Here is a 24,673-nt window from a genome sequence, read left to right as displayed (position 1 = left end):
CAGCCCCAGCGTGTATCAAAGTGCAGATGAAAGGCAGAATGTGTTTACTTGTTACAATTACAACTGTGCATGAGATACCTACTCTCTATGTGATAACACTTTTGAGGGAAACACAGGAGACACAACTCAACTGCAAGTACAAAAATCAAACAGCATAAAAAAACAGAGCAGTCCGCAAGGTATTTAGCCACAGGTGGTGCGTGCAGGTTTGTGTGTGTATGTGTGTTTGTGTCAGGTTAGACTTCAAGAAAATAGTTCAACATTTTGGGAAATTATTCCTCTTGCAGAGAGTGAGAAGGGGTGATTGATACCACTCTCGTATATGTTGGTTAGCTTAGCTTAGCAACAAGACTGAAAGTACGGGGAAACAGCTAACCTGACTCTGTCCAAAGTAGGGCTGCACAGTTAATCAAAATATTATTGAAATCGCAAATCACATGGCCAAGTGTAAAATCCAAATCACAGGAGCTGCAGTCTTTTAATGAAGATAACATTTGTCACAACCTACCATCATAAATGAAGCACTGTGGTGCTACAGAGATGCCACAGCCAACAATTCATATTCCAGACATAAGGGAACATGCAGGTACAGACCCCAGCAAAAACCACATCACCTTCATTTTTACATTTTAAAATCATTCACAAAACTTTAAAGACTGAGGCCGACTAGACCAAATGATCAGCTTTCCATATGGTGGGGACTCTCCTTCTTATTTACTACTCAAAGATCTGCATCTGATTTTTACTCAAGGTCAGAGCTCTGGGACGACTGGCGTTACTGAGCTCACTTTAAAATTTTATTCAAGTTTAAGACCGTCAAGATAGTCAAGTAATGGTTTGCAAAGACTCACCCTACTCTGCCTATCTGCACTGGAAGGCTACTCATTGTTGCAATAAACATCACATCTCTTGTGATTGGGCAGCACAAAATTAAGGCAGACAGGCCTTAGACAGATATTATTTCATATTCTTACAACTGTGTTTGCACTAGTTGTGAAAACTGCCTAATACAGAGAGAGAAAAGGGACACATTCTCTGACTGCAATTTAGGAGCTGCAAATTCTCAGCTGTAACATTAATGCAGGAAATTGCCAGCAACAACAAACGACACTCAAGCAGTTAACTTCCTCATGACAATGATGCTAACGATAGGGAAATAAACCACATTAAAAGCATATTCATCCGGGGACTGCTATGAATGATCTTAAGCTACACTGTGTATTCATAATCACTTACAATTTATTGATCTATTGGGAAATTTATTTCAAAATAGAAAATGTTACACTTCATAACAGTGTATTCAAAACACAAGCCAGATTGACTTGCCGTTCAGTCTGGGTGTGTGCCTTGGTCCAGACTTTGAGAAGTCCTATCATACAGCAAGCAACAGCAATATCAAGCTCCTAAACAGCTATCAAAGGCTTTTAAAGCCTTATATAATACTAGTCCATACACACTGAGTGCACAGTTGCCCACATACAGTTTCACATGGTGTGTGTTTGGGATACAGGTCATAGGAAATTGCAGATTAAATAGTGAACTGAACCCATTAAGAAGAGCAATGTATTCAGACAGAGTTTTTGTGAATTTGAGCAGCCACAGCGATCGGTCGCATTTTAGCCATTTTTCTGTTATTATAGCGCCACCCAGTTGCCAATTAGAGTTAAATTTCTCCAGTCACCTTGAGGCGTCCTGTTCTACATATCTACCAAGTTTAGTAAAAATCCATATGGTGGTTAGGCCTAGATAAGAAATGAGCTCTCTAGCGCCCCCATTTTGTTTGATGGGGTCAATAATGGAGGGGTCCCCTCAGATTATGTGTGGTCATATGCCTACAAAGTTTAGAGATATTGGTCCCTAGATTATGTTCACCGAGTTTCATGCAGATCGGTCAAACTTCCTAGGAAGAGATCGATTTTAAGTGTTTTCAAAAAATTCAAAATGGCGGAAAATCTATATAACCGGAAGTTATGGGTTCATGAGGCAAATTTGTTCCTCATGAGGAGAGGCATCTCTGTGCAAAGTTTCATGTCTCTACGACATACGGGGCATGAGGTATGCACATTCAAAGTTTGCAATTTCAATCGGTTGTTATAGCACCCCCCTTTGGTCAATTGATGTAATATTGCTTCATTTGCATCCTCCCATGACCCTCTACCAGTGTGCCAAATTTCACATGGATTGACCAAGTCAGTGAAGAGAAAAACGTGGAACAGTCACACACACACGCACACGCACGCACGCACACACACACACACACACACACACACACACACACACACACACACACACACACAGAGTTTTCGTCATTATATAGTAAGATCTGCTCAACTCTGTTACAATATGATCACGCTATATATCAGTATAATGAGTATTAGTAGTATAGTTTCTTATTACTGTAGATTAATAGATAGTTTTTTAGTTGGCTAACTAAACAGCTTTCGTGACTAAATCCCATATGGTTAGCAAAAAAGCAAATCCAGGGGGCAAATTTTTCTATTTGGGACTCAGAGACAAGAGTTTGACATTATTTGAACTTCAGGCTCAGAAACAAGCATTTTTAAAGGGTTGCTTAAGTTTATTTGGAAGGCTTATAAAGGTTTGTGCTGCTTGCCCTGATATACATTGTTCTACTGAAGACGTTTTTCAGAAACCTCTCAAATGGTGTTGGTGACTGCAAAGTTAGCCTGACCCAAAGTCAGAGCACTTACAAATATGAGAATAAGACCCAGGCTGAATAATACCAGATTTTCCTTTCAACAATATTTGCTGAGCTAAACCTCTTGTAGTCAAATCCAGGAGCCAACAGATGGTAATCCAAACAGGTCTGCAGATTTTTTGAGTGGAGACATTAAGATGTATTAATGCGAACAAATGAGTCCAGAAAGAAATACACAGATAACCTTTGAGCAAAACAGATTTTGCACCGCCTCCTGCACCTCCTGTAGTCACTGATAGCTTTCAAATATTTACAGCAGTTATTAACCTTGGCCATGCAAAAAGCAAACACTGCTCGGGCTGTGGCCGACGCCTATAGATTTACTCTTATGGGGTCATACCAGTTTATGTTTATAGAGGGTGGAATCAAATCTGTGAATATCAACAAATGGCCTGTGTGTGGTGCATTCCCAACAATAGGGTCCTATTGTAATAAATATCTGATGCAGATCATGATAAATGACTTTGTGTTTCACATGGCTTTGCAGTCTTGGGAGAACAGTCCTTAGCTGCACTTGACTTTGTGGAGAACAGAGTATCTCAAGACCTTTTATTTTTAGGTAGATGTCCGCTGTATTTCGTTTTACCCCTCTATTTACAAAGAGTGTTAAATGGCTTTTAGCATTTAAAGACATATTCAAATCAAATTGTATAATTTCCAAACTGCAGAGGTTCAGATAAGGCAGAATCTACTCACTTGGCCCTCTTTGCCATCTCATTGCCGTCCCAGCGTGGGCTGTAGGGATACGACTTCTGCACCTGAGAATAGAGCTGGCCGCTGTTGGTGAAGTGGTACACAGACTGGAAGGTGAGGGTGGGCTGGTCCCTTGGAAAGTACAGAGGGAGATCCACTACAAAGAGCCCAGGGACAAAAGGAGAGAAATGTACAGAAGCAGAAGGAGAAAAAGAGGATCATAAGGTAACAGCATCAGATGTGATCCAGGCAGATCAGAAACAGACTCCACTATTACTGTGTGTGTGTTCTGTGACTTTCCTACCATGTACAAGAAAGCAAAAGTCCTTCCACATTAGTAGGAGAGTGAGTTTGGTGAATCCCTCAGCATCATACTCCACCACGCCCCTGCAATACACACACACTCATTTCTGCAAAGTCTCGCTGGGTCTTATTTTGCTCCAAAAGTACTTTCTCGTTAAAAGACAAGGACGGTGATAAATGAGTGATAGCTGAACACATGCTGTGATCACTTCAGCGGATGATGTGGTCCTCTGTAGTTGACTCACATTCCAAAGTGGCTGAGGAAGGCAGCGATGTACTCTCTCCTCTTGTGATAGCCTTGGATGACATACTGCACCTACAGAGAACAAAGTGAAGAATTTAGTGCATGCAATCAGGGATTAGCAAAAGTCAAATAATAAAAAATAATTGTAAAAAGACTCCAGAACTTTGACACTACTGTACAGTCAAATTTGGACTGTGGCACACCCAGAAGATCACAATGTACATCAATATGTGCCAAAGGTCTGTGCTAAGCTTCACAATGCATCCATGGGTTCACCAAGCTGACTACAGTCTGTCTGAATGCAGGCCAGTGTGCATAGAGCTTGAGGGTTGCCGGGGGTGTGGGGGGGTGGAGCCTATTCCAGTTGACATTAGGCGAGAGGTAGGGTACACCCTGGACAGGTCGCCAGACTATCGCAGGGCTAATACATAGAGACAGACAACCATTCACACCTATTGACAATTTAGAGTCACCAGTTAACCTGCATGTCTTTGGACTGTGGGAAGAAGCTGGAGTACCCAAAGAAAACCCACACTGACACAGGGAGAACATGCAGAAGGGCAGAAGGGCTCCCTCCTGGGATCAAAACAGAAACCCTCTTGCTGTGAGTCGACACTGTAAACCACTACACCACCGTGCCGCCCTATAATTGTGTCATTTACTGCAAATCCAGTTTTCTGTCATCAGTTATTAAGAGAGTGAACCTATGATGAATAATCAGGCTGGTTCCAAATCAGCTCATTACCATTTCACTATTATGGAAAAAAGATGAAACTATGACTTGTCACTATTATCATGCATTTAGGGAGTTTTAGAATTACCGATTGTACATCATGCAAAGGACTAAATTATCATACAAATATCATAATTACTGAACATTTGGCAACCAGGGCTGGGTATCATTTATGATACCAGTGCTGATACCAGTACCCTTTAAGAGATCACAATACCAATAGGGTACTTCATTTGATATCCATAATGTGAATGCAGCGACGTGTAGCATAGCCATAGTCTCTAATGTTCTGATGGCATCTCGGACTTCCAACTCTGTCAATTACACCACGTCCAACTTCATCACACCACAGACTGTATGGGTTGTAGCTGCTGCTGCAGGAGTGTGAGCTCAACACCAGGGAGGGTTGTCAGAGTCCACCCGGCAACACACACAGTGACAGGGCTAACTGTTAGCATCAGATGGCTAACTGGTTATTACTGGTCACCGGTTTAACAGTTATTAACAGGTTTAATGACAGAGTCGAGCCCTTTTGGAGATGGCAGCAAGAGAAAGCTTGCTGATCCCGTGGGAATTTGGGACAGACTGGGATCAGACCATCTGCGCATTAAGTATCAAATGCAGGTAATGTTTGACAGGAGACATTTCAATACTACTTGGTACTCGGTTATTTTGGTCGATACCTTAAACCAAGCTCTACTGGCAACACTGTGTCACTCCCTTAAAGGAAAAGTAGCCACTCAGAGGGACAATGGATTCGTCTGTAGGCTCTTACCATGCATTTCAGCAATCAGTCTATAAGGGACAGTATAATGTCCTAGACTCCACTGCTTTTGCTGTCTTGTAAAAAACACGATATTGTCCTGTATGAAGGTAATTATTTACACTAAAAAAATATCTATTTTGCTATTGGCACTTGACATCAAAACACAAAGATAAATAATGCAGTTCATTAAATCGTATATATTTGCGAGCATCTGGCACAACAAATTATTAAAGATTTTTAAGAATTTCAAAAATGATTTCATTAATAGAAAGCCAATAAAATCATCAACAAACAGGGAGATGGCTTGCACAGTGGATATTATGATTGCATGATTGTAGGTCTTAGACCTCCAGCCCGAAAGAAGATCCTTGCAGCAACAGCATTTTCTGCATTCCTTGTTTAATGAACAAGAACAATGTTTTCAATTTCATCAACTGCATCCCCCCCGTCTTCCCCTCAGCACATGTCCTCTCCTGTCCACATGGTTTCAGGGTCTATCTTGCCCTGAATTAACCCTTTACAGGCAGTATTAACTCTCAGCCTGTGTGCAGCCTGAGAGGAAATGCTGGCAGCACTGTACACACTACTGTAGCGGAGAGGCTCTCTAAGCCAGCCCACCCAGAATGTAAACAATGCCTCGGCCTGTGGAGAGATTACGAGAGGTGAACTTTTTAATGGTTGCTTTCACTTTAAAACCAGACGGCTCAGAGCACAAAAGTGGCATTACATGCAATCTTTGTACAGGCAAATTTAAATGTCACAGTACAAAGTACAAAGTCTTTAGCTTACCGCTTGACAGCCAAATAAGCTGGTGTTAAAAGCTCTACCATAGAGTCTGTCAAATGCAACAAGAAAAGACTGTCTGCTCAAGGTACTGTGTTAATTTTAATACAATTTCTCCATTTCAGTCAACATTTTTATGTGGAGCCTCTACATCCAGTTCTTACAATAATTTCAGGTTTTTGTTTATCTCATGAGCTACAAGCATGCTTAGCAACCTTGTTCACCACATAAGAAAAGGAGAAACATGCTGTAGTGCTTGTTTAAATGTAGGTTGTCTTTGTAGTACACTGAGTGTAACACCCTAAAGCAAGGCATCATGAGCATACTCAACACAGAAAAGCCCCAGCTGGCCTTCTTGCTGAAAGGCGACAGGTTTTCAGAACTATAAGAGCGTACATATTAAGCACCGGTGAGTGAGTGAGTTGGATTTTTGACAGGTGGAGACATTAAAAATTCACAATAAAACCCCCCAAAACAACTAAAATACAAAACACAATCATTTACTCCACATAAACTTTCCAACACACACACACACACACACACAAGAACAGGTTCTGAGCATGTCTTTAGCACGTGTTGACAGGTGTGATGAACTATTATCTTTAAGTCCAGAGAGGAGAAGCTGAGAGCTCGCTTGACTGCTGAGCATCCTGGGCAGGTGAGAAAGCCTGCAGTCAGCCAGCCAGCCAGCCAGCCATGAAGGTGACCTGCTCCATTCACTTTGCAAGACTAAGCCTTTGCAGGATGATTATACATCACTGCACCTGGGCCCTGCTGGCAAAGCTCAGATTACTGAACAACACCAAAAACGTGCAGCAGAATTCCCTCAGTCTTCAAATTAGATATTTGATCAAAGGGGTATGAACAAAATGGAGCCATATAAAACTACACCAGTGTGAATATTGTTAAATTATACATAGAGTTGGGTTATGATTGACGATTGCATTATGGATCTGGTTTAAAAACATTATCAATGGCAGATTATACTGTATCAGCTGAGGCTACTAAACGTAAATTAGGTAGTGGTGTTGAATATGGTACTTATGTGTAGTCAGTGTATTACATACAGTAGTTGTCAGTTGGCTTACCCCCAGTTTGGAGAAGCGGCAGCAGTGCCAACATGCAAGCTAGTCAATGTACTGCTGTAGACGGGTCAGCAACAAAGTTTTTAGCCACTTAAAAAAAATCAATATCAGTTTAAGTGTGTGTCGTATTGAATACATTTTCATGTCTTTACCTCGCCACAGACTGTTCCTCATCTATGCTTTTGTCACAGCCACCCGACTCCATTGAGAAAAACAGTCGTTTTAGCTAGCTCAAAACAGGAGCTGTGTTTAGCGTGGTCTACTGCTCCTTACATCAGTTAATTTGTTTGTGTTGTTGTGTGACTTTTGGGAATCCAAACCAACCACTGAAAACACCAAAAATGGACAACAGCACAAACTAACTGAGTGATCAAGGCAGCAGTAGATCAGCAGCTACCGTCTTCAGAGATGTTAAATCATTGTTTTTCTCAATTGAGTCTGGCTTTGAAGTGAGCGTTATAACGGCTTCTGTTCCTTATCAGATATCACAGTTTGGCATAAAGGTAAAGAAGTGGAAATATTCTAAATATTTCATATACATTACACTATGATGTAATGCATTGCTAAGCTTCAGTGTCAGTACTCCTGCCTGCCTGTCCAAACTGGGGGTGTGACTGACATCTACTGTATGTAATACACTGATTATGGATAAGTAGTCAATAATTTTAATAAACCTTAACCTAAGTTATACATTAATTTGCATCGCAATTAACTTAAAAATGGACTGAACAGTATGCCTCAGAATTAGTGAGGAACTCACAGGAGAACTCACATTAAGATATTCTGATTATCTTTCCAACATTAGATGGTAATATAGAGTACTAGGGGCATGGTGTCATTAGAAATTAAGACAGTTTATTGAGACAGCTTATTTCAAGTACTAGTTCACTTTATTTTAGAAACATAACTGTAACTTTCAGGGGAAAAAAGAAGAGATTATCACACAGCAAAGGCCACATATTTAAGAAGTGAGACAATTAGTAAGACTGTTATGTAGTGACTAAATGATCAAAACAGAAGATGCGTCAGGAACGGTCTGACTCATCTTCTGAAATGGCAATGATCGATCACGTTGGAAGCTGACTTTGCAGTATTTAATTGCAGTAAGAAAATACCTTCTTTACAAGGAAAAAAAACAGTAGAACACTGAGTGAACTGCTCCATCGGTCACAATGAGGTGGTGATGTGTGTTGTTAAACCAGCCGGTTTATCTTAGTCTGGATTATTAAAGTGCTGTATGTAACTCTGGAGAAAGAGTGATAGGAATATTGAAAATTGTTAGGTGATTGTTGAGTCTCAGCAGTGAGTGACAACAACACTGCCCACATTAAGAGTACTGTTTGCGCTAAGTGGACCTAAGGTCTTGGAACCATGTCTGGAGGGTTACTTTTGGTTCCAAAGGTGTTTGGTGGAAACAGGGCTTTAATGTCAGGTAGCTGGATTTGTGGTGTTTTCCATCTACGGGACAATATATATTGCAAATTGTGATAAAAAACACATTAAGTTGATCGTGGTGATCTTCCATTATCAGGATAATTGTGAATATCATGTCCAGCAGCACCCACAGAAACTGCTGAGCAGTCAACATAAAAGAGACTCTGCACAAACAGGATGCATACACACCAACACAACACCAAGATTTTAATCAGCACTGGCATATTTATGACACTGTTTCAAGTAGGTGAAAAGCCTGGCTTTTTAAGGTTGTTTGATTTTCACTAAAAAGGTGTTCACTAAAAAAAGATGTGTGTCTTATATGTACAGCAATAAAAAAAACGTAACAACAACAAAGTTTAAGGTAAAGTCCAGTATGTTTTGGTGCTATTTGAAGAGTTTTAAACTTATTTTGAAGATTACCGGGATAATATTGTGAATCACAATTGTTTTGGCCGGACAACTGATATGAATTTTTCATACTGACCCTTGCCTACCTCACCTTTTTTGGAAAAAAAAAAGCAATTTCAGAGTTCACATATCAGCAAGAAGGGATAAAATGAGCTTCTGTTCCAGCAATGCAAGAATAATGTGATAATTTAATGTGACATTGGTGCCAGTGCATCTAAACTGCATAATAAAAGTCTGCATTGCAAGATATTGCTGTTATTACTTGTCCCAGCCCTCAGCAGTCAAAAGCATGTAGTAAAATAGTGAGGTTCAGTTGAGGACAGGATATATCATGAACACAGCTACAGACAGTATTTCCTTGCCCGCTGCTACTGCATGCTTGTGATTACTCATCAACCATGTATGAATGACGGCATTTTGTGAAAGAGGAAAGTAGTAATCTCTGATACACACAGTTGTGTGTGTGACGGGTCTCATATCTGCAAGAGCTCTTAAACACAGACACGCATTGTGACTCAGCCTCCTGTTCAATTATGTTTACATGGGACAGTGGAGGCGGCAATTGAGCTTTCTCAAAAGCTGCAAGGCCACATAAGCTGTTTATCTAGTTACACTGTGTGTGTGTGTGTGTGTGTTTCAAGGGAACTGTGGATCACTGAACTTTCACACCCATACCGAGAAAGGATTTCCCACCCCCACTGCCACTGTGACTCGCAGCCAAGTCTTTTTATTGGCTGCCTGGAGGTTTGAGTGATGCAAGACAGGTGATCTTGCTCTGCAGGTATTCAAACCTGCCTGCGCCCATGACTCCCTCGCCCGCTCGTCCATTCACTGTGTTTGTGTATGTGTCTGTGGGGAGTGTGATGCAACAACGGCGGAAGTGCTTCCTGCTGTGTGATTAAGAAATCTCTCCTCTCTCTGTCACATATGTGCTCACACCACCGCCTGCTTTTATACTTTTGACTGATCTGATATCTGACAACAATACATCTTAAAAATCGATGTGTTTGGGTTATTTGGTGAGATCTACAAGGGCATTATTTTGGTGGCAACTGAACAATAGTGATAGAGAAAGAATACATGTTTGTATTGACACTGATCAGAAACGTTTCCCTTCCACAGATAGGTACCCATTTGTGCAGAGCATGTTAGTGGAGCGTGAGCAGAAGGATTTTGGATGGAGTGCAGAGCAGATTTTGGAGTTGGAGCTTCATACTGCTCACGCCATGAGATCGAAGCATGCCCAACCCAGAATGCATCTGTGTATTGTACAAACACTATTTTCTGTCAAAAACTGAGTGCTGCTGCTGTGAGCTTAACAACAGAGTTTCAAAAGGAAACTGGGAAATCATACAGATGCACTACTCCTGTTAGCTAAAATTAAAATAAAAAAGATTTAATTTTTTTTTGCTTCAAATATGGATGCTTCAAATATGGATGTTGCTGCAAAGAAACTACATATTCTAAAACATGGATGCTTCACACACATCTATACAATCAGCACTATTTCAAGGAGGGCACCCAAGATCAGTGTCACCAATTCAGTACCTGACCAAATATTCCCCCTCCTGAGATATGATGTTAACCCTTTGAGGTCAAGGGTATAACTGAAGCATCCATATTTGAAGCAAAAAAAAATTTAAATCTTTTTTATTTTAATGGCAGCACAACCTCACCTGTGTGACTTTACAGTTATTTTTCCATTTTGACATACTGTATTAACACACTGTATTAACATGTAAAATCACACAAAAAACACCACCAATAGGAAAGGGGGTGTCATATTCTTTGTTGTTGCTTGCAAGCACTTTCCACAGAATAGCCTGTTTTTGCCGTTTCTTCCTGCACCAAACTCGCACCAAACGTGACGACAATATTCAGAAAAAAGCGTGGCGTAAATTATTTGTCATAAGTCTCGTATTACTTGGGCTATCAAATTGGTATATAGTTTGAAGTCCGCACTTTCGACACAAGTTGAAATGGAGACTCAGCAAGGCTGCGTCATTGGTCATGTGATTTGGACACACTGGCACGTCCGTGGACTCCAGAGGGTTAAATAATAGCTAGAAAACATTGGCACATGATGCCACAGTGAAGTTGACCTTTGACCTTTTGGATATGTCATTACATCATCATCTTATTTCATTACAGATTTGTGTAAAATTTAGTCATAATTAGCATATAAATTCTTGAGTTATGACCAATAACATGTTTTGTAAGGTCACAATGACTTTTGACCACCAAAATCGAATCAGTTTATTGTTGAGTCAACGTGGATGTTAGTGCCAAATTTAAGGGTGTTCTTGAGATATTGCATTCATGAAAATGGGTCAGACGAACAGATGTACTGTGTGAACATGTACACTGAACAAAAATATAAATGCAACACTTTTGTTTTTGCTCCCATTTTTCATGAGCTGAACTCAAAGGTCGAAAACATTTTCTATACACACAGAAGACCATTTCTCACAAATATTGTTCACAAATCTGTCTAAATCTGTGTTAGTGAGCACGTCTCCTTTGCCGAGATAATCCATCCCACCTCACAGGTGTGGCATATCAAGATGCTGATTAGACAGAATGAATATTGCACAGGTGTGCCTTAGGCTGGCCACAATAAAAGGCCACTCTAAAATGTTCAGTTTTATCACACAGCACAATGCCACAGATGTCACAAGTTTTGAGGGAGCTGTTGCCCGTGAATTGAATGTTCATTTCTCTACCATAAGCCGTCTCCAAAGGCGTTTCAGACAATTTGGCAGTACATCCAACCGGCCTCACAACTGCAGACCACGTGTAACCACACCAGCCCAGGACCTCACATCCAGCACCTCCAAGATCGTCTGAGACCAGCCACCCGGACAGCTGCTGCAACAATCGGTTTGCATAACCAAAGAATTTCTGCACACACTGTCAGAAACCGTCTCAGGGAAGCTCATCTGCATGCTCGTCGTCCTCATCGGGGTCTCGACCTGACTGCAGTTCGTCGTCGTAACCGACTTGAGTGGGCAAATGCTCACATTTGATGGCGTCTGGCACATTGGAGAGGTGTTCTCTTCACGGATGAATCCCGGTTTTCACTGTTCAGGGCAGATGGCAGACAGCGTGTGTGGCGTCGTGTGGGTGAGCGGTTTGCTGATGTCAACGTTGTGGATCGAGTGGCCCATGGTGGCGATGGGGGTATGGTATGGGCAGGCATATGTTATGGACAACGAACACAGGTGCATTTTATTGATGGCATTTTGAATGCACGGAGATACCGTGACGAGATCCTGAGGCCCATTGTTGTGCTATTCATCCACGACCATCACCTCATGTTGCAGCATGATAATGCACGGCCCCATGTTGCAAGGATCTGTACACAATTCCTGGAAGCTGAAAACATCCCAGTTCTTGCATGGCCAGCATACTCACCGGACATGTCACCCATTGAGCATGTTTGGGATGCTCTGGATTGGCGTATACGACAGCGTGTTCCAGTTCCTGCCAATATCCAGCAATTTCGCACAGCCACTGAAGAGGAGTGGACCAACATTCCACAGGCCACATTCAACAACCTGATCAACAGATACTGACTGGTTTTCTGACCCCCCCAGACCCCCCCAATAAAGCAAAACTGCACATTTCAGAGTGGCCTTTTATTGTGGCCAGCCTAAGGCACACCTGTGCAATAATCATGCTGTCTAATCAGCATCTTGATATGCCACACCTGTGAGGTGGGATGGATTATCTCGGCAAAGGAGAAGTGCTCACTAACACAGATTTAGACAGATTTGTGAACAATATTTGTGAGAAATGGTCTTTTGTGTGTATAGAAAATGTTTTAGATCTTTGAGTTCAGCTCATGAAAAATGGGAGCAAAAACAAAAGTGTTGCGTTTATATTTTTGTTCAGTGTATATACGTATGTACAACCTGTAAACATAATGCCTTCAGTCACAGCTGTCACCCGTGAGGAGGCGTTAAAAGAACAACAACAAATTAGCATTACTTGCTAGTTTGTGTTTATAAATCAACAAACTTGCAATCCATGATTTCCTGAGTGCAGTGCAGGGCACTGGCTAGCCAGTGGGGAGCACTCACTGGCACAACCAGACTTTGTACCACACAACATCAGACAGGGAAGCTCATCTTACAACACACAGAGAGGCATCTTGACTACATTCTCTGGTCATATATGTTTACTTTGCAAATAGTGGTTTGCTGCTATATTAATGCTCTGAATGTAATGTACAGTGTTATTGTGCTGATATACTAGTAAGATGCCTCCACTGTATTTGTGCCCTTTAAACTTGGTGATCACAGTGGCAGAAACAACCTGTCGTCTACTGTTGCCTCCTCAAATATTTGTTGCTGTATAGTAATATGTCCTTCAACCAGGCGATCACTGCAGTTGTGTTGGCTGACTGCGCTTCTACTCCTACTGTCTATTTTGCATAGTATGTGTGAAGATGTAATCAGAATGCCAGCGACGAGGACACACTAGCTATATATAAATGTCTGGATTGGATTGATAATAACCTCGATAACGTATCTGGAATCTGACACAAGGTGTGTACTGGTATCTTGGAAAAACGCCAGAGACAAGAGCAATGACCTAAACAATCATCAAGTAATTGAAACAGACACTTAACACGTTTAATTAGATTGCTTTCCTAATTAATTCCCCTCTGCTTCTCTCTCATTTGCCAACCTCCTACCTTACTATCACTACCATGTCAAAGACGAATGACCACTGAAGGATGATTTCATTGACATTCATAGAAAGCTACTAATTCCTTGTCTTGTGTGAGTTGATCAAACACTGTTTGCACATAGGAGATGACGGAAAACCCCTCAGGGCCTATTAGCTTCTGGAGCTAATTTTCATGAGTAATTTTTTTTTTTATGCTGCAGATGCCAGGTGCTGCCAACACCCAACGCAATCCTAGTCACAGTCACAGCTGTGTGCACAGTATGTGGCTGTAAAGTTGTGTCGATACCATCATAGCATCTGGAATACGTGGGAGGGAATAATTGATGGTTTTAAAGGAACAAAATGATTGCACAGTCTGTCCTTGCAAGAATGATGTCTTTTTTTCTTTACCATTCTTTGGCTTCAGTCGATAAATCTCACAAACAATAACTGATATAGAGAAGACGAATATTGCTTTGTGTTTCTGCTGACACTCTCTGCTTCTGTCTTGCTGTGGTGAATCTACTTATCATCTCTGCTCACTCTGGTGAAACTAAGGCTGCCTTTTTGGGCTGGAAGTGACTCCAAAGAATGTCCAATACTACTTCTGCCACACAAATGTCTGTCATTGAACAAGAGACCTTGCTAATTGCTTCTTCATGCTGTCCATGTGTCCATTTTTCTTTTGGTCTCTGTATGCGTGACCATCAAAAGGCCACAGCAACTGATGAGTAAGTTTCGAGATCCAAAACAAGGTACAAAAATGACACAAACAGCCTAAACTTTAAGCACTCAGAAGATTGCTAAACCCTCAAACAGCAGGGGTGTAAAAGTCTGACATAATGGTAATAGTTGTAATATGTAAAGGAGCTCTATGCAACATTCAGAGCAGCAAGCCACTATTTGTTATGTAAAGATATAGTGGAGTATTGGCGCCCTGAGCAGAGGATGAAGTCACACTCCCTCTGTGTGTGTTGCAATCTGAGCTTCTCTGTTTGTTATAGAAGGCCCAGCCACATGTGCAAGTTGGTGCATGAGGGTCCCTGTGTGTGTATTCCACTAGCGTTTCTCTTTCCCTAAATATATTTGGAACTAGGTGGATCACATTTGGGGAAAGAAATCTGTATCCCAAGTGCAAGCTAATCACCGCCTTCCCGCTGATAACGCCTCCCTGACCCACAGTGGCTGGTGTCATTGCAAAGCGTAATGCACATCCTCCAATCCCCCCCCAGGCTAACTCCCTCAGCTCTCTCAGCACTGTTGCTGTTGTTAGCACTGTTCACACTGTTGGCGTTGTTAGCTAATAGCTAATGGCTCAGCCACTGCCATGTTGTGAGCTGGGTGCAGGCAATCCCTTCTCAGACTCTGAATCACAGATATGCTCTGAATATCATATAGAGCTTCACTCTACACCCAATATCACCCTTTAGAAGATGCATTGATGTAGATACCGTTTAAGACCAATCAAAACTTGTTATAATGATCAGATAGCTAGCTATTAAACTAGCTTTACCGACATTAGCCAGTATACTCTACCCTGTGGAAGTTGTTTAACAGCTAATGGCCGTAAATGAGAACTAACACACACAGTACTCAGCTTAAATGAATTTGAATACAGCCCATGAGCCTGATCAGAAACTACGTTGCAGAATTGATGTTGTTTCGTTATTTTGTATTGCCACACATCGGTAAGAAGCTAACAGGTTAGCGTGACCTGTGAATCACAGATTGGTTTAGCGATTTAAAGTGAAACAAAGTGTCGTTTCAGTCTGGTTATCAGGCTACGAAGAGGTGACTCCAGATTTGTTGTGCTGGTATTGTTACTGTTAGAAAGTTCCATTTCAAATGGCTTCAAACCGTCAATCAATCAATCTTCCCTCACAATTTTACCACCTACACTGCTGAATACTAAATGCTTCCACACATAATTTCTCACTTTCAGATGGTTTTGCGTCATGATAATCCATTCACAGTTGGTATCAAAACAGCATCAAATTGATCAGAGCGATGGCACCAATTTTACCAATGTCCCCCTGCTACACAGCCTGCTGCAATTATACATGAAAAATTTTGAATTTGGATAGATCACTAGAGTATGTCATTTTTTTCCATGTTCAAAGGACTATTTGAATTTCAAATTAAGCTGCAGCAACATGCCACAATATTTAAGCTAACAAACCAATGCTCTTTAGTTTATTATATGAACATTTTAAAACACATGAATTTAATAACAGCAATTGGCCAAGATGGAGAGCATGAGGCTGGTTACTCTTCACATACTGCAACAAACCAGTGGGAGTGATGTGTGTCAGGCGCAGTAAACTGTATTTCTTGCATGTGTACCCTTAGTAATTTACACTTGCTCTGTAAAGTAAAAGTGACACTGTGAGAAGGACTCCTCCTTCCTTGTGTCACACTGCCTTTATCTACTATTGACACTGCTTTTCAACATGCCTTTCCAAACACAGGCTGTGGCCTCTGTGACTCTTTTAGGGAGGTGGAGGGAGCGGTTGTGACACCGCTGGACTTAAACACCCAGAGACACTGAGGTCAGTAAGGGACACAAGTGTTCCAGACACACTGAGTATGCTGGTCAGAGTCCAGGTGAACAGGAAGAGATGGAGGGTATCTGTGTGTGTGTGTGTATTTGTGTGTGCATGAGTAGCAGGGGGGGATGGGCATTTCTCCTGGGGGAAATAACATTACATCGTGTCTACACTGCATATCTACCTGTCAACCTGCAGAGGCCAAGGAGCGCTCAGACAGCCTATGGAGGAAGGCCAGTACGCCCACATTGGCAGTCACCACACACGTGCATGAATGCACATATCCACATTAACACAGCTTCACAAAAGACATCGCTCAGTGGACACATGCTTTGCTGCACAAAAACTTACAAGTATGTAATTAATTATTTACATACCTGTCACACACACACCAGAGGTCTTCATGGGTTCAAAATGACAGACCTGAATCCTAATGGACCCAAGATTTTTTTTCCAAGATCTGATTGGGCCCAATCATTTTTAAAAATATATACCCCTATCTGTTTTTGTCGAAGATATTACAGACTCAATTTAATGCAAGTCTGAGAGGCGAGGGACCAGGGATGGGTTTATTTTATGGACTGACACACCTGGTAATTTAAATTGCTGGTAGAAATGCTATCCTACTGCAAAAAATGTTTTTCACATTAGATACAACATACTGTACTATTCATTATACTGCTTATTGTCACTTATTTTGTTGTTGTTGTGATATGAGCTGCTGTAGCCATATTCCCTGTGCTCAGCCTCCACTTTACTGACATTTTTTTCACCTTACCACTGTAATCTGATCCCAAGCCAGCCTAATTAACACACATGCATTTCTCTCGTAATCAGTGCTGATTGCTGGTCTTTTTGGATCCACTCGGGTATAACAGATCAGGATAAACAGATCTGGGACCAGCAGAAATACAGTCAGACCTGAGCCAGACCCAGCTGAGCAAGATAAAATGTGGACAGAACTCGTATGGGTCCCTGGTCAAGTCTTGAGTCTGTTACTGCAAGGCAAGACAGCTTAATTTATATAGCACATTTCATTGCAGAGACACCTCAATGTGCATTTAAAGGACTAGTGTGTGGGATTTAGGGGGTAAACTGGCAGAAACAGAATATAATATGCCTTCTTTAGCTTATTATAATCACCCAAAAATAAGAAATGTTTTTTTTGTTCTTACCATAAAATTTCTATATCTACACTGGGAGCGAGCCTTTCTTTATGAAGATCGACATGTTGTACCACCATGTTTCTACAATAGCCCAGAATGGACAAACTAAATACTAGCTCCACATAGGGCCATTCGCGTTTCTTGTTTGCCACTGTACTAACAAGTCCAAGTGCGAAGAGCAGCACCGGAGTTACACTGATGTGTAATGTGAAACTGTTTTATTCAGTTTCTAGTGGTTTCAATCATCTGGTTTTGGAGAGGAAGAGACCTTTGTGGATAATTCAGCTTCTGGTTAATACTTCCTGAACGTCTGGATCTCATGTTGCAAGAGAAAAAAGCATTACACATTGGCATGTGTTGGACAAGCTGCCCGCAGCCACATGCCAAACTGCGTCAGGAATACATGGATTTCTGACGTTAATCTACGTTATTCTGTGTTTTTTTTTTCTGTGTTTAAATAACTAGGTCTGTTTGGTTTGGGGAGGAAGAGACCTCTACAGATAATTTGGCTCCTGATAAAAACCTCATGAACAATGACCACTGAAGGAATTGTAGCTGGGAGAAGTTTTAGCTGGTTGGAATCGGCAATACACCACCAGTCACCACCAAATCCCCCTAAGTCTTACACGCCTTTAAAAACAATACATAAAAAGCATTAAGCGTATGACACACAATGGCATAACACACATAAACACACATAAGGAGTAAGGAATTTTACTCTAAACTAAAACTATTAGACTAAGATTAAGGGTTTCAAATAATGTAAAATAATTCAGACCCCAACCCTACCAGACATCAGTCTCTGGGGACTCTATTCCTTTATGATGAAGACATGCACACAACACACAAAGCACATCTAACCATGTTGTGTAAAGGTATGAGTTATGATAAACACTGTTACCTTGTTGGTGAGTAACTGGCACACTTGAGGGACATAGTCAATTAGGCATCCTCCGCTGGGGAATGCTGGGATATGAAGTGCCGAGGAGCCTCCCAGAGCACTGATTGAATAAAAAAAAGACACCAGTTAGTCTGTAAATACACACATTTAGATTACACACAACAGGAAGTTCCGACCATGCTCTCTGTGCACCACAAACCTTTAGGACAATTTAAGACTTTTGGTGACCACCTGTCGTCAAAAAATGTATATAAACTACATAGCAAACACAAAACCAACACTGAGCACATTAGTCGGCTGCCATCTACTGAAGTTGTGGCATTAAAAAAAATAAAGGAGTGACTCATGCCCATGGCATCCTCCTCATTCTCCTTCACTTATTCATTTATTCTTTTGACATCCTCCTGATTCAATCCTGCAGCACAGCTCCATTAGTGATTAGAGCATGCTTGTTTAATCAGGAAATCTGCTGCTGCAGCTCCCTAATGACTAACCAACCGAAGTAGTCACTCCCTCATTTTTTTCTGATCTGGGGCAAAAACAGAGGGAATACCCTGAGGACAGGTTAAAGGTCTTAAGGAACCTCTTATTGGCTTTTAATGCTCATTTAAAGACACATAGAGGAGCGTTTCTTCCGCTGCTTTCTATTTATATTTCAGTCTTCATTACAGAAGGACAGTCAGAGGGCATGTTATTTTAAAAGCCATGGCGGAGTGGATGACTGCCGTTTATCAGGTTAAGCATACATGATGCATGTAAATAGTCTACATCATGCATTATGTCAAACGTCAAAGGTCACAAGTGTTGAGATGCAGCCCCTGAGGCTTGTTCTTTAGTTGATCAGGAAAGCTATGATGAGAAAATGGTAATAATGTATTTAAAGGTAAAACGCAACAACAGTGAGTCACAGACCAAGGCCATGATCCCACCAATCCCATGACATCACCCCAGAGCTGTTTTTAAGTCTTTTGAACCAAGTCCAGGTCACGCCTAAAGTCTATGAGATGAGACTTGTAAGCCAAAAAGCAAGTTCTTCTGGTCTATCAAGGATTAGTATGAATGTACTTCATTTTTTAAAACTGAGACAGGGCATACAATGTCCACTTGCAAGTAATGAGTCAATAATCAGTAATGTGTCAAACACCCAAAATGAAGGTGCAAACTGTGCCTCAAATTGTAATGTTTTTGTACATCACTGCTTCAAGTTTAGATCTTAAAGGAAATGGCCACTTTAGAATGAAAATACAGACAGTACTTACTCACCCTCATGCCGACAAGATGTCCAGTGTAGTTTTTAATCCACAAAACTCGTTCAGTGTATCGGATGATAGCAGCTAGCCGGATTTTTCCATTCACACGTGAAGTGCATGGAATCCACGTCCAAAATCATTTTGAAAATGTAATAAAACTTTGCTAATGCATTTCAAAACGTCAGAACGGCTCGTCCGTCGTAATCCAAGTGCCCTGAAGCCGCGGCATGCAAAATTGACTTGAAAAGACATAATTTACTCCACTTTTATAGCATCATTTCTCACTGTGGTCAGTTAGCCTGCAACTCGCAAGACTCGAGAAAAAAACGTCTCTGAACGTTCTCAAGTCTCCCACGAGTTGCCGTGTAAACACAGCACGCCTGCAGGCTAACGATGGACGAGCCGTTCTGACGTTTTTGAAATGCGTTAGCTGAGTTTTATTACATTTTCAAAATGACTTTGGATGTGGGTTCCATGCACTTTACTGAAAGTCAGTCTTAACTACTGTAGCAGCTGTAATCAGTATAACATAACACTTATTGACTGAATTACGGTGACTCATAAATACAAAATTATTCAAGATTTTTAGTGCCAGTTCAGTGAACTTAAAATTTCAAAAAAGTGGTCACTCAAATTGTTATGCTGAAACAACAGTATTAATAGTGAAGTGAACTGAAGACAAACGCTTGTTATTAATGTAAAAAATTAGAAAGGTACACTTCTTTAGCAAGAGAGAAAGGAACATCAGACACTAACTTTGTCATGTCAAGATTAGTACAGATAGTACAGATACAGAGTGCACAAAAACGGTCTTATCAGTAGTTAAGATCCTTCATCATGAAGCTGTCAAATAAAAACATGACAATAATCTAATCAACAAAGGTCTCAAAATAACTCAAAGCAGAAACCAGCACGTATTCAAATAATTTGTGCAATCAATCATTTTCATGGAGGGAAACAGGTGATGTGCTGGAAAATATCAAGCCACTCATATGTGCAGACTGATACATTCTGTGGGTTGTTAGGACTCATTTCGTCAGTCTAAATTTAGAGTTTCTGCCAGTTGATTCTGGCACCGGACACCTCATCTGCAGATGTGCATTAGGTTAGGGAGACATTGCATATATCCTGGTTAAGCTATAAATGATTCATGACAGTTTGGCAAAGCTCCAAGGGATATGACTATATTCAGCAGAGAATATATTTCAATAGCTGTGGGTTACCAAGTCAAGTCTTCTCAGCATGCCTTCAAGTGTCAAGTCTAGTCGAGTCTTGAGGCATTTTAATCTCGATTTGGTCGAGTCTCACAGCAGACTTGAGTCGCAAGTCCACAGCTGTGCATCACCCATCCACAACCACAAAGAAATAGCTTTTTTTCAAAGCTGAAAGGCAGCCACTCACACCAACGTTCTGAGAGTTGCACAATCTTGAAAATTCCAGAGAAAGGTTGGGGGAGTAGTGAAGAGGGAGGTGCGGCACAGCATCATGTGCTCCACCTGCCATTACCAAAAAAACCACACATGTTTATGGGAAATTGATGTCTTAAGAGAAGTCAGGGAAAGGTCAACAGTGACTGGACTCAAGAGTCTTGACTGGCCTGAGAAGTGTATTCAGAGTAGCTGATGAAGGTGTCCTGCTCAGTGCAAAAACAACTGGTTTCTCATCAGCTGCTCAGCTGTCACATATAGGTGCTTTTACTGATACTCTAAATTTACTAAAATCAGCTAAAGGTAAGAATCACATCCACCCACAAAGATTGAGACACCTTAACAGCTTTCACTCGAGATCAATGGCCTAAGTTTTGTCTTTTTGCAAACTGATGCTCGACCGAATATTAATGAGGTCTTATTCACAGAGAAGCCATGCAAACTGTCATGAATCCATTTTCATTGTCAAAACCCTTTTCTCTAGAACTCCAAAGCCACCATTTACAGTAGGCTTTGTGCACATAATTAGCATTAGCTTGCGCATTTTGCCGTGCACCAACAAATGGTGGACTGAAAATGGCTTGCAGCAACGAGGAGAGAAGCCTTTGAAAATGAAAATCTAAATGATGCCCATCTATCCTCCCACAGATCTAAGAATAGCTCCATATCATTCAGATGGAAATGCGGACAGAGGCACAAAATAGATGGTGGTGTGTTCGTCACTCATATGTGTCAAGGGCAGGCATGTGAACAAATGTGATGCATTTTGGATTTCAATGGTTCTGCCTCTTGAACGCTCAACTGAATGGGGGCTGACTAGACACCCGCCTATCGCACTAGTGTCAAACAAAAGGTCTTCCAACATCCAAAAATGAACTATTTGAGAAGTCCTAAACGAATGGTTCCTTACTGGTCCAGTCTTTGGGTCTAAATCCATTTCCATTAGACATCAGGGTCTACACAGACCAACTCAACACCCATTTATTCTGATTTCATCCATGTATTTTTTCAGTGGATTCAAAACCAGGACCTGCACTGTGTGGAGACCATGCTTTTATTTCACAAGACGAAAAAGAAATACTTAAGCTACAACTGAGGCTTAAAGAAACATTGCGACAAGATAGTGCAATTAGGGCTTGTAATGTTTTAAAAAACTTTAAAAGCTTTGCATTGGCTTTGCATTACCACTGTTACAGCAGAACACATAAACAGGCCTGATAAAAATGAACAGGGCAACAAAACAGCTGCTGAGCCGAAAATGAAGAGAAGTTGTTCTCTACAAAGCTTTCAACCCAAGCCAGTACTTTGCTGCATTAAACTTTTTTTGTGCTCAGTTTAATACAAACAAAGTTGAATAAATTTTCAGTTTCAGAATTGTCAGTCTGTTGTGAAGCAGCCAGCTTCTCCTCAAGCAGCCTCATTGTGTTGGTAAACTTAGGTCATGCGACAGTGTATTTAGGTACTTTATAATTCCTACTCCTACATTTTCAATATTTCACATAAAGCTTATTTCTATGGAGCTAACCCACTTGTGGCCCACTGTGAATGGATCTGTCCCACCAAGTTAGGAATTACTGTTCTAAAATATGATTGAAAGTAAAGTTTTCAGCCTCCACCTTGAACAAACCCAACAACCCCAACTGAAAAATGCTGACTGAAGAGTATTGTTCTTGAACATGAGCCATGTTTTACTGCGGGAGGCTGTATAAATTGCATTTAGGTGCCAAAACTGAGAATCAAACATTTGAGAAGCTACACTTCAATCTCAAGGTCAACCTAGGTGGGAGGATTAAATTAAGCAGCAAGTTAACATATGCAAACTTGCACCACATATTTGAGCAGTTATTACAATCCATAAAGACAACACAGGATTTTGATAACTTGTGAACATGGAGTGTGTGTGTGTGTGTGTGTGTGTGTGTGTGTGTGTAAACAGTGAGGGGATTTCCCCAGTGATTCTGTATTGCACTTCCATAAAATTGAGGAACTCGTACAAAGCAGATTACAAAAAGAATAATCAAAGTAATGCAGCTGAGGACAAAACATCCTGACTTTTAACATCTGAGATAAGCAAAAAAAAAAAAAAATGCTGAATCCAACGTGCCCCATAAGATGCTCCCTCCCTGCATCCTTGAAACTCAACACACGTGGTTTGTAAGGCAGGTTTTCTGTTGTCAATTTGTAAACTCTGACCCTAAGAAGAGATAACCTTGGCAACATTACCAGGGTTATTTTCTCTGACTTGAAAAAGATGACAGTATAGAACCATTTTTAATAGGCTGAGTTCTGCTCCCATGACTTTTAATGACTTTATCTGTAAAATCAGTGGACTGAGAGAACACTGACTACAGTGATAGGCTGTAGGTGGTAATGTTAAAAAAAAGGTTTAAAGGGGCTGATGGGAATCTTTGTGCATATTTTGAGCCTGGGTCATGTTTATATACTAAGGATGTCAACAGTTAACCGTTATTTGACTGGTTATGCATGTTGGTCTAAAGGTTAATTTTGCTAATCTTTAGTATACTCTCCTGTACACCAACTGGGTCTACTGGAAGCTAGCTAGCGGCGTCTCTCATTTGGTGATTTCTGTAATGTCATCCCGACCCAAAAGAGTTGCTGTGGAAACACTGTGCCCACCCTCTGGTTTCCCCCCAGGTTGCTAAGGTGAGTAAGTGGCACAGTCTTGAGCAGCAAACCCCCTTTGGCAGTGTTAACTATGTTATCACTGTTAGCTCTGTTAGCACCGTTTGCACTGTCAGCATGGCAGGGAGTGTGGCTACCATGTTTCCACAGCAATGCCATCCCACCACCAGGATGGTGCTACCAGCAATAATCTCCACGAGAGGGACTGCTAGCAATGTCCCACCCGACCCGGGTGGTGTGCAGTGCAGAGCGGCCAAAGCTAACGTTAGCTAGCTAAGCATTGTGTTTCCGCATGTTAAGTCTGTCAGGAAAACCAACAGAAAATAAAATAAAATGCTCAGACATTTACACCACAAAACATCAAAGGGACAGCACTTTGAACTGCAGCACTAAAGCTCATTAAGTCAGTGGAGTTCTGGATTTTGTATTTGATGTCCTGTTAGTTACCAGTTAATGAGTGTCGGGCTATCAAAAGCAAAATTAACGAGATCCTTATTACATAAATATAAATACAAATACATAGTTATATCTTCTATTCAAAATCTAGGGAAAACAATAGGTAACGTGTTCCTGAAATGGTATGGTATTTATATTATTATGCCGATGTTATCAGACTTCCAGTGTCAGCTTTAAATTGCTTTAAACTGAGCTTCCTGTGGGTGGGCTCAGAATCTAGACATAATGGTGTTTTATTTTCCAAGTGGCACCCTGAAGAGTCCCTGCTTCTGTCTCCACTGGTGACATCGCTCTCAACACTACCCACACATGCTGGAGTCATCATGCAGACATGCTGCCTAACACAACCCCTCTGAGCAATGCTACCTACTGTATGACATATTTACAGTAGACAGTGGTACATGCACGCATGTAAACAAACACACACACACTCATGCAG

At 41.1% G+C, this 24,673-nt stretch overlaps 1 protein-coding gene across 1 annotated transcript in view; it reads right to left on the bottom strand.

Moving 5' to 3' along the window:
* The window catches only part of babam2 (BRISC and BRCA1 A complex member 2), a 117,893-nt gene that overhangs the window by 1,240 nt on the left and 91,980 nt on the right, over window positions 1-24,673 (bottom strand). Inside the window, exons 8-11 of the mRNA XM_049596461.1 lie at window positions 18,459-18,558; window positions 3,961-4,031; window positions 3,717-3,799; window positions 3,416-3,569 (exon numbers count right to left, since the gene is read on the bottom strand). Of these exons, the coding sequence (XP_049452418.1) occupies window positions 3,416-3,569; window positions 3,717-3,799; window positions 3,961-4,031; window positions 18,459-18,558 (408 nt within the window). The remainder of the gene's footprint in view (window positions 1-3,415; window positions 3,570-3,716; window positions 3,800-3,960; window positions 4,032-18,458; window positions 18,559-24,673) is intronic.

The sequence above is a fragment of the Epinephelus fuscoguttatus genome, linkage group LG14, assembly GCF_011397635.1.
Source record: "Epinephelus fuscoguttatus linkage group LG14, E.fuscoguttatus.final_Chr_v1".
In the NCBI taxonomy this organism is placed as follows: Eukaryota; Metazoa; Chordata; class Actinopteri; order Perciformes; family Serranidae; genus Epinephelus; species Epinephelus fuscoguttatus.
This window is presented reverse-complemented; position numbering and strand designations above follow the sequence as displayed.